At 47.5% G+C, this 11507-nt stretch overlaps 1 protein-coding gene across 1 annotated transcript in view; it reads right to left on the bottom strand.

The window, feature by feature from the left end:
* Window positions 1-216: 216 nt before the first annotated feature.
* The window catches only part of PINX1 (PIN2 (TERF1) interacting telomerase inhibitor 1), a 63774-nt gene continuing 52483 nt past the window's right edge, over window positions 217-11507 (bottom strand). Inside the window, exon 7 of the mRNA XM_083494720.1 lies at window positions 217-2513. Coding sequence (XP_083350846.1) covers window positions 1902-2513 — 612 coding nt within the window. The 3' untranslated portion in view covers window positions 217-1901. The remainder of the gene's footprint in view (window positions 2514-11507) is intronic.

The raw sequence follows: 11507 nt of genomic DNA, 5'->3' as shown, positions 1-11507 counted from the left end.
GCAAACTGTACTCATGCGTGTGCAGGGATTACGAATAATACGCTGATCTCCCGATCTTTTCCAAACCAGCCACAGGCCTCTTACACACCCCGTTTGCTCGATCTGTTTACCGTGTTGGTCTCGCACCTGATTTTCCACCGAGATTGGCGCTCCCCTTTGTTAAAGTAATTGCATTTTGCGTGTGAAGCTTCGCAGACACCAAAACAGAGATCAAAGTGTAGACGGGGGAGATTTTATTTCTTAAAACAACAACAACAACCCAACACACACCAAATTCCATTGGAGAAGGCCTCCGTCCCAAAGCTTCATTTCCTTCTTTGGAAGGCTTGCAAGGGAGCCCGAAACCCACAACTACCCAAACAGGCAATCTGGAGTTAGCAACCAAGGCTGAAGGGCGTCTTTGGATTCACGCATTAATAGGCAGCGATGCAGAGTTTTGCTAGCAGTGATTCATTGCCTGCACTCAAGGCCTGGTGCTCTTTTGAAGTGTGCCAACAAAACCTAAGGAATGCAGGTTTTTGATTTTTTGCAAACCACTAATTAACAGATACCCCACCCTGTCCAATCTCTGCAGGGACATTTCTTTGGGGCTCTGTTACAGAAGCCGCCTGGGTCATTTCCCCGAAGCCCGGTAGGGTGATTGGTTTCTGCCAACGTGGCAGCAAATCAGTCTATGGCATCCTATATCATGGCGAGTCCTTACGCAAGCTGGAAAAGCCAACCCAAGCGTCATAAATCAAGGCATTTCATAATTAAGAGAAAAGGCTGGGAGGAGTGCTGAAAGGCGAGAGAACACACAATCCGAGTGTGCTCTGTTGTGATGGCGGGTGTTGAGGATCAAAGAGCCAAGGTCATCTTTCTCTAACCTGGTGTCCTCCAGAACTACAAATCCCATCAGACCCTGCTGCCACTGCCGTGTCACGTGGCTGTGCTGATGGACGTTATAGTCCAAAACATTTGGAGGGCACAAAGTTGGGGCACCAATGCCCTGGCAGAGGCCAGTGGCGATGGCTGCCTTGGGGCTCCCTTTAAAAAAATATTGTGGTTCCAAAGAGCTGGGTCTAGCCTCCATCTCAATTCCCCACAATCCCCCTGGAGGCAGTGTACCTCTAGGGGCATTGTGGGAAAATGCAAATGGTGGAAACATCCTGCCACCTGGTGCTGTCTGGGGTGTTACTGTTGGTCCACTGAGAAGACGGGGACCACCACCTTGCCCAGGTAGATGACCCCCTGTAGCACCCACCGGCAGGACAGGTGTGCCAAAGACAACCACTTGTATTGATCCCATCACTTATCTGCCAACATGTGGAAATCAGGGTACCACTGATGTTCTTTCCCAGGAGTTTCCTGTTAATTCATTCAATTCACCGAAATCACCAGTGGATTCTGGAGCAACTGGGTTGAAGGCTTGCTGATTCAGTTCCTAAGTTATCAAGGGAGCCTGGAATAAAACCAGAACTGAGTAGAAACAGTCCTCCTTTGACTGTCTTGTTTGGAGCGTGAATCGAAGGTCCTCTCCTTTTGGTGATTTTGTGTTGGTTTTGGGGGTTGGAAGGAACTATGAATACGAGCCCAGGATTGCTTCAGAAAACAAGGGTGTCCAATGACCCTCCTGAACGAACCTGAGAGGGTGAGGGGTTATCACACCCCTACCTGCCCAAAATTGAAGGTGACTGTGCAGGGCAGAAGAAGGGGGGTGGGCAGTATGTGGCTTCACGAGGAACTCTTGACGTGTTCCTTCAATGCATGGTGTGTGCTTGTGCATGTGTGAGAAAGAGGGAGAGATAACCTCCCTACTTCTATGTATGGATGTGGGCACATTTGGGCACCTGGCTAATACATTAGGGCAACCAAAAACCAACAATTCAACCAGGTCAACAGTCTGCAGAGTGTATTAACTGTTAACTGGAGGGTTTCTCCTTCTTTCTCTTCTTCTTCTTCAATTTTTTGACATCTGCCACTGCATCCCTGACTAGCTTTTTGCCCTTGTTCTTTCTCTTTCCTCTTGGCTCTTCTGAGTCATTGCTTTCTGCATCGGAAGTTCCTGAGCCACAACTTCCTTTCTCTTGGGCGCCATTTTGAGATCCGTTGCAACTAAGGCTGCCACCGCCAGGACTGGAGTGCTTAGATTTCTTCTTCTTCTTCCTCTTCTTCTTCTTCTTCTTCTTCTGGGTGTTGAGCTTCTCCACTTCTTCACTTGAGCCAAGATCCCTGGGGCATTTTGCCTCTGGTCCTCCAAGGCCATCCTCACTTTCATAACAACCATGCTTGGGGTACTTCCTCTTCATGGGCTGGGCTACCAAACACTCCGACTCCTCAGCCATCGCTGGAGGAGACTCAGCTGTCCTGAAGTCAGCCTCACGCTGGGCTTTCTTCAACGTGGCCATGCGCTTGGCAAAATACTCCTGCACGGTAAGGGCACTGGTTACAGTGTTGCCAGAATCCACTTCGTCTGATGGGTCCTCCTCCTCTTTCTGGTCCTCCTTTGGAGATTCTGTGCCAACAGCAGCAGCCTGCAGAGTGAAAAGGGAGAGAGATGAAGTCAGTGAGCCAAACTGCCTTCCAACAGTTGAGGGAGTTGGGTATTGTTTAGTCTGGAGAAGAAGAAGAAGAAGAGAAGGAAAAAGAGTTTGGATTTGATATCTATCACTACCCTAAGGAGCCTCAAAGCGGCTAGCATTCTCCTTTCCCTTCCTCCCCCACAACAACCACTCTGTGAGGTGAGTGAGGCTGAGAGACTTCAGAGAAGTGTGACTAGCCCAAGGTCACATAGCAGCTGCCTGTGGAGGAGTGGGGATGTGAACCCAGTTCACCAGATTACGAGTCTATCGCTCTTAACCACTACACTACACTGAAGAGAAGAGAAGGCTGAGCTATGATATGATAGCCATCTTCATGGATCTCAAGGGCTGTCCCATGGAAGAAGCTTATTTTCTGCTGCTCAAGAGGGCAGGACCTGAACCAATGGATTCGATTTACAAGAACTTCCTGACAGTAAGAGCTGTTTGACAGTGGAATTTGCTGCCAAGGAGTGTGGTGGAGTCTCCTTCTTTGGAGGTCTTTAAGCAGAGGCTTGACAACCATATGTCAGGAGTGCTCTGATGGTGTTTCCTGCTTGGCAGGGGGTTGGACTCGATGGCCCATGTGGTCTCTTCCAACTCTATGATTCTAAGAAAGGAAATTCCAACCCAACATCAGGAAGAACTTTCTGACAGTGAGAGCTGTTCGACAGTGGAACAGATGCCCACAAGAGGTGGTGGACTCTTCTTCCGTGGAGGTTTTTAAGCAGAGCTTGGGTGGCCATCTGTCACAGATGCTTTAGCTGAGATTCCTGCATTGTAGGGGGTTGGACTAGATGACCCTTGGTGTGCCTTTTAACTCTACAATTCTTTAAGTCTAGTAAGCCTCATATAAACCTTAATGAGTATCCCCTGCACAAAACCTTCTCAGAGCTGTACATAATAAAAGTGCTTTCTCAGTTCAGCAGGCTGCTTAGGCTAAATCCAAGATGGCACTTACTGCTCCAGTAAAATATTAACGTAAAAAGGGCCCCACTGAAGAAAACAGTCTAACTGGTCAATGTCTAAAAGAGCATCAGAACAACCTGGCCACTAGAAGGAAACTCTGCCCTTGGTATGTTCATTTTCCACCTCTCCATTTTGATTCTCTGGCCCCATATCTGCACAAACTTCTTATCCCCAAATACAGAGGTGCTTTTACACTTGCAAGACTGAATGTTTTGCCATCTGCGGTACTTGAGGGTCAATTCCAAAAGATCCCACCTGAGAAACGTCTTTGCCCCTGTGGAGATGGTAGCACCGAAACAGCGGCACACGTCCTCCTAAGTTGCACTCTCTACAAAGACCTGAGGAACGAGATCATCACCCAACTCGTACTAACCATCCCAGGGCGCCCAGCCACTGCCACAATGTCCTTTCTTCTATCAGATCAAAATGAGCAGATAACAGCAAAGGTTGCTAGGTTCATAGCAGGGGCAATCAAAACAAGGGCCACTAACTGACTGCTGATTCAGGTGCTTTTATATCAAATTTCCTTTTCTGCGTATACTGTAATGTTTTACTGTTGCTATGGCCATTGGCTAATGCGAATCAAGTTTTATCTCTCTCTTTCTTAACGTAAAAAGACTGGGGAGAGTAAAAGGAGGTCATGGTGAACGCTGATTTGGAATTGAAATGGAAATCTGTTTAATGTTACATCCACACAATCTCATTGACTTATGAGGAATGGCTGAGGGAGTTGGGGATGTTAACCTGGGTAAGAGGAGACTGAGAGGCGATTTGATAGATATCTGCAAATATCTGAAGGGCTGTGACATGGAAGAGGGAACAAGCTTGTTTTCTCCTGCTCTGGAGAGACTCTCCTTCATTGGAAAAAGGAATCTCTGACAGATGGTCCACCCAACCTCTCTTTAAAAGCCTCCAGTGAAGGACATCGGAGCAGCAGAAAACAAGATTGCTCCATCTTCCATCTCGTAAAAGTATCGCTCTGCCTTCGCCAACCAGATGCCCTTCAGATCTTTTGGACTACAACTCCCATCAGGCTCAGCCCAAAACACCTGGAAGGCGCCAAGTTAGTGAAGGCTTGCAAGAGTCTTTTGTTTCATGGGGCAAAGCCCCGTGAACACAAAGACACCTAAGAGTTGGACGCAGGCCAGCCCAGGGACCAAGCAAATCTTTTCTTTCTTTCCTTTTCCTTTTTCTAAAGGAGTATATGAGCCAGAGTTTTTTTAAGTGCCCCAAGAAACACTCCTGGAAACTCAAGTGCAATGTTATTTTTGTTGCACTGGGCTAAGGCTTTGGAGCGGAGGTCTAGCAGGAAGCTGCTTCCCTGCTCTGCTCCTAACGAAGCAAATCTGCATACTCTCCCTCATTAGGACACTAATTCCCAAGTGCCGTGCCAGGAGGGCAGACGATTGCGTACCCCGTCAGGCGTGAATGTGGAAAGCAATATATATGAAAAGGGCCCGTGAGCCCAAAGGCAGTGGAAAATTGCATTTGACAGAGCAGGGGGCTGGTTTAATTTCAAAGGAAACTAATAAATTTATACAGTGAAGAGATAATGCATCCTGGGGCATGTACTTACTGGGCAGATGTGCCATTGAGAGTATGTGTGGGGAGGGAGAAGAGACATGGATGGATTTAAAAGAGGCTTAGACAAATTCATGGAGGATACTAGCTACAACATCTGTGCACTACCTCCATTGTTGGAGCATTGCAGGGGGTTGGGTTACCATTCAATGATTCAATTATCTATGAATACTAGTTGCTGGGAAGCACAAGCAGGGAGAGCGATGAAGCACCCAGGTCCTGCTCGTGGCCTTCTGGTTGGCCGTTGTGAGAACAAGATGCTGGGCAATATGTGGTCCCCTTTGGCCTGATCCAGGTACAGGAACATTCTGAGGCTCTGAAGGTAAAGGACCCCTGACCATTAGGTCCAGTTGCGGACGACTCTCGGATTGCGGTGCTCATCTCGCTTTACTGGCCGAGGGAGCCGGCGTACAGCTTCCAGGTTATGTGGCCAGCATGACTAAGCTGCTTCTGGCGAACCAGAGCAGCACACGGAAACGCCGTTTACCTTCCCACCAGAGTGGTACTTATTTATCTACTTGCACTTTGATGTGCTTTCGAACTGCTAGGTTGGCAGGAGCAGGGACCGAGCAACGGGAGCTCACCCCGTTGCGGGGATTCGAACCGCCGAATGATCGCCAAGCCCTAGGCTCTGTGGTTTAACCCACAGTGCCACCCACATCCCTGAGGTTCTGAAAGTCGATACAATTTAGGATGGATGTTGACAAGCTGGAACGTGTGCAGAGGTGGGCAACCAAGATGATCAAGGGTCTGGAAACCAAGCCTTATGAAGAATGGTTGAAGGAGCTGGGTATGCTTAGGAGGAGACTGAGAGGAGATATGAGAGCCATCTTCAAATATCTTAAGGGCTGCCACATGGAAGATGGAACAAGCTTGTTTTCTCCCGCTCTCGAACCAATGGCTTCAAGTTACAAGAAGGGAGATTCCAACTAAACATTAGGGAGAACTTTCTGACAGTAAGAGCTGTTCAGCAGTGGAATGGGCTGCCTCCGAAGGAGGTTTTTCAGCAGAGGTTGGTCAGGGGTTCTTTAGCTGTGATTCCTGCACTGCAGGGGTTGGACGAGATTACTCTTGGAGGTCCCTTCGAACTCTACAAGTCTATGATTTTATGAAAGGCTCCCTCCCTTCTCCTTCTGACTGCATACCTGTTCCGACGCCACACTTTACACAATGACAAATGTCTCCACCACCCCTTTGCCAACTCCAGCCGATCGCTTCCTCCACAGGCTGCTCTGACACACGTAAGCAACCTGTACAGGCCGAGATGCGTTTCCAAAGCCGCCTTTGCAAATCTGGCCAGAGACACATTAATTACCACTAAGGAGGTGCGCGGAGCACAGTTTTTGACAGGAACACAGGGCTTTTAACTCCCTTCGAGCCAACGCCAGACCTGGCTTGGCCACAAGACTGGAGCTCAGAGAAACCCGCGAGGCCTGGAAGAGAGGGAAGCCTGCCAGAGGCCCCTGAATCGAACAGGAATTTTAATAACCACGGGCCGCTGAGCATGAAGGCAGCGGGGCATGGAGACAGGTAAAGGCAGTGTCAGGCCCCAAACAAACTTGCACATTCGGTTTCAGGGACACTGGTGGGAGACCATCAATCATCTGGGAAAAGACGGGGCGGTGCCAGGAATGCCTCGCATGAAGGGTTCCCTGCAAGGGAGCCATGGAAACCAGGCAGGTACAGCAAATGGCTATTTCCAAGCAGGCTGGCCAGGTGAAAATTGGCTGGTACCTGCTGTATGCTGGGCAAGAAATGAAGAGCTGGAAGGGATGCCAAGGGCTGTCTAGTCTAACTCCCGGCAGCGCAGGAATCATGGCGAAAGAATCCCCGACAGATGGCTATCCAACCTTTGCTTAAAAACCTCCAGAGGAGGAGAATCCACAGACTTCCGAGGGCGTCTGTTCCACTGCCCCACAGCTCTTCCCGTCAGAGAGTTGCTGCGATGATAAAATGGGGGACAAAATGGGAGAGCACCTTGAGCCTCTTCTTGGAGGAAAATTCACCCAGGCAATCTCACAGCATTAGCGCTCAGGTCTGGTTATGTGCTAATCCTTTGCTGTACTGCCTGTTGATTTATGATCTGATGATGATGATGATTTCAATTTACTAGCAGTCATAGAATGGGGCTACCTTTGAAGGTGAGCCGGAAACTGCAATTAATCCAGAATGCGGCAGCTAGACTGGTGACTGGGAGTGGCCACCGGGACCACATAACACCGGTTCTGAGAGATCTGCATTGGCTCCCAGTACATTTCTGAGCACAATTCAAAGTGTTGGTGCTGACCTTTAAAGCCCTAAACGGCCTCGGTCCTGTATACCTGAAGGAGCGTCTCCACTCCCATCGTTCAGCCCGGACACTGAGATCCAGTGCCGAGGGCCTTCTGGTGGTTCCCTCATTGCGAGAAGTGAGGCTACAGGGAACCAGACAGTGGGCCTTCTCGGTAGTGGCACCCGCCCTGTGGAACGCCCTCCCATCAGATGTCAAAGAGATAAATAATTACTTGACATTCAGAAGACATCTGAAGGCAGCCCTGTTCAGGGAAGTTTTTAATATGTAACGCTGTACTGTTTTTTACACTGATTGGGAGCCGCCCAGAATCATAGAGTTGGAATAGACCACAAGGGCCATCGAGTCCAACCCCCTGCCAAGCAGGAAACACCATAAGAGCACTCCTGACATATGGTTGTCAAGCCTCTGCTACACAGTCTGCTGTGTAAAAAGTCCCAAAGTGACTTACAAAGGGGTGCAGCGTTTTCGGGTTGCGCTCTACGGTGACCCAGAAGTAACGGAACATGTTACTTCCAGGTTTCGATGCTCACGCATGCGCAGATGCTCAAAAATGAGGTCATGCGCAGCGAATCACGACCCACAGGTGCGGGTTGCGTTCACTTCAGGATGCGAACAGGGCTCCGGAACGGATCCCGTTTGCATCCAGAGGTACCACTGTATAAATTAATAAATAAGAATAACAATAGTAAGTTGAGATCTTTCGCAGTCCGCATCTGTATCAGAATTGTTTCTAAGGCGGTTTAAATATGTCTTTATTATCATTCATTATTTGCTGCCCTGGGCTCCTTTGCGAGGAAAAGCAGGGCATAAATTTAATCAGGAAAAATATACCGTATTTTTCGCCCCATAGGGCGCACCTAGGTTTTTTTTGGGGGGGGGGGGGAAATAAAGAAAAAAAATATTATCCCCCCCCAGGTGCTGGGCTGGGGTGGGGGAAGCCCGAGCTTCCCCCGACCATAGACCGCAGAACAGGCTGCTATCTGCAAGCCTTGGGAGCCCGGTGGGAACTCCCGCCGGTCTCCCCAGGCTTGTGGATATCTGCCCAAAGCCTGGGGTGCGCTCCGCTGCGCTCCCCAGGTTTTGGGCTGCAGGCTGCTGTCCGCAAGCCTAGGGGGCCTGGCGGGAAGTCGCGCTGGGCTCCCAAGGTTTGCAGATAGCTTCCTGAAGCCTGCAGAGTGAGAGGGGTCGGTGCACACCGACCCCTCTCGCTCTCCAGGCTTCAGCGAAAAGCCTGCATTCGCCCCATAGGACACACACACATTTCCCCTTCATTTTTGGAGGGGAAAAAGTGTGTCCTATAGGGCAAAAAATACGGTATATATTTCAAATCATTAATTACTTACTACAGCTCCCCAAATGGAAAAATACCGTATTTTTTGCACCATAACACTCACTTTTTTCCTCCTAGAAAGTAAGGGGAAATGTCTGTGCATATTATGGAGCGAATGCCTGCGGGTGGCGGGGGGGATCTGCTGCAGTCGTGAGCAGAGGATCCATGGTTCCCCTTCCCTCCCTCCTCCGTGGTTACAAAGCATGGATCCACATGGATCCTCAGGATTTTTGCCTTGGGCTACTCCAAACTCACTGTCAGATCACATGTCTGTGGCCACAGCATGAACCACAAAAATCATATATCCACTACTTCATGTAGAATATTTTTTTCTTGTTTTCCTTCTCTAAAAACTATGTGCGTGTTACAGTCTGCTGCATGTTATAGAGCGAAAAATACGGTAAATAAATTAATTGCACTGCCTCCCCTAGGCAGCCTGCTGAAAGGAGTCTACACAGTGTGTTTCTGCATGAGTCACTGTTCTGGGCATGTCTCCTCTGAGGGCAAGTGAGTCCGATGTGCGTCTTGGCATTTGACAGCGAGCGAAGGTGACCCAATTACACCTAATGGCAGCGACGTGACAGAAAGTAGGAAGCCTCCTTTGCGAACGGGCGATTTGGCTAACACGAGTCGCACGTTTTAGGAAATATTTCCTGACATGATAGCTGCTTGGGATCCTAAAGACAGAGAAATATGCTGAGGTGTAAGCAACAGAGATGATGGCCAAAGACGCTAATGCACACCTGGAGCCAAGGATGGAAGGACCTGTTTTATGACGAGGCAGAAAGATGAAGAGGCCTATCCCTCCCATCCAAAGATCTCTCTTGTCTCAACCCACAGTCAAATAGATCAAGTCAAAGCATGACTGAGCACTCGGAAGGCTGAGGAATCGTCATCGTTCCCCAAGGAGGATGAGTAATCTGTGCGCAACAGTGCAGAGTTAAAAAAAAAAATCTAACAATTTTAGCAATTGGTTTTGAAACTTATTTTTTATTTTTTTAAATAATTTTTATTAAGGTTTTTTTAAACAAATTTTAAAACGCTCAAGAAACTCAAATTACATTTTACATACTCAATATACCCCCGCCACGACTTCCCCCAACTTCCCTTTCTGGTTTGGACTGTACAGTGGGCGCTTGGGTTGTGAACGTGATCCATGCGGGATGCACATTCGCAACCCGCATCTGCGTGTGCTGCGATTCGGTGCTTCTGTGCATGCGCAAAGCGAGATGCGCATGCGCGACCGCCAAAACCCGGAAGTAACTCTTTCCGGTACTTCCGGGTTTCAGCGGTCTGCAACCTGAAAAAACACAACCTGAAGCGTCTGTGACCTGAGGTATGACTGTATTACCATATTTTTCGCTCTATAACACACACCCGACCATAACACGCACATAGTTTTTAGAGGAGGAAAATCCGTAGGCATGCCACCCGTAGGCATTCCCTCCATAACACGCACAGACATTTCCCCTTACTTTTTAGGAGGAAAAAAGTGAGTGTTATGGTGCAAAAAATACAGTATTTTTGTTCTGCATATAGTTTTGTATCCCTTCTGTGATAAAATAAACTTATTTCTTAATCTGTACTTAAGTCTCTTAGTCCTTATTTGTATTTACTATTTGTATTTGTCCATTGCAAGGGTATTACTCAAATCCTGGAAGTGAGTTCATTTCAATGTATTGTTTCCTGTTTCTGTGTGTGTGTGTGTGTGTATGTCTTAAAAGGTTCCCAATCCTTTTTGAAGTCATTACTGTCTTAATCTTTAAGTCTCACAGTTTTAAGATTCGGAATGTCAAGGTAAAGTTTCAGATAACACACCTCTCAAAAAAAGAAAACTGAACAGGTTGTTGTCTTGGTGAGGGATAAATGAAAATGCCAAAGGAAACCCGTCCTAGAGAAATTTTAATCCCTGCAACAGGGCTGTTAAAATGAAGATTAAAATGAGGAGTGGGAAAAAACCACCTTGAGGAAAAAAGGCGGTATATAATTTCAATCAATCAATCAATCAATCAATCAATCAATCAATCGTCTGTCCGCAAGAGTGATTTGCCTCAATTTAACTAGGGCCAACAATGGGGACTCAGTGGCGAGAGCCCTCTGCACATGCTTATAGGCAACCGTCCCTTTGGCTGGTCTGCTAGCAAGACAAGAAAGGTATTTCATGAACGGAGAGGGAGCAATATCCTTTCTTGGTTTTCTCCAGCAGCAAATGGCAGCCTCTGATGAAGCCGTTAGGCAGCTGAGTGTTTTGATTTGCAGACTGTTCTGTCCACAGGGTTTGGCCAAGTAACCAGTGGGGATTTGGAAGGAAGAATGAAGGCTTGAGGAAATGGGGTGGGGAGGAAGGAAAAATCAGAATTAAAAGTAAAAAAGAAAGAAAAAAGAAATTTGCACTAACAGGCCCCCAGTCGGGTGGATTAAGAATGGGGTGTTAAAAAAACGGAAAGATGACAAGATACCAACGAAAGAAGAATGGCAAGTTAAACTTATGGAATATGCAGAAATGGCGAAACTCACAGGAAGACTTAAGAGATAAATGACAATAGAGACGACTGGGAACCGTTTATGCTGTATCTACAGAAATACTGTAAAGAAATGGACTGACTGGCAGGATTTGAGTAAACACAATTAAGAAAACAAATGTAAAGATTAAGAAACAACAATTTGGAAATTAATTAAGTGTAAGACATAATTGGAAAGGAAATATGGTATTAAAAATGGTAAGAATATACAGTAAGAGCATTTAATTAAAAGATTAACGAAATAGGGGAAAACA

This window comes from Podarcis liolepis, assembly GCF_965112155.1.
Source record: "Podarcis liolepis genome assembly, chromosome: 3".
NCBI lineage: Eukaryota > Metazoa > Chordata > Lepidosauria > Squamata > Lacertidae > Podarcis > Podarcis liolepis.
This window is presented reverse-complemented; position numbering and strand designations above follow the sequence as displayed.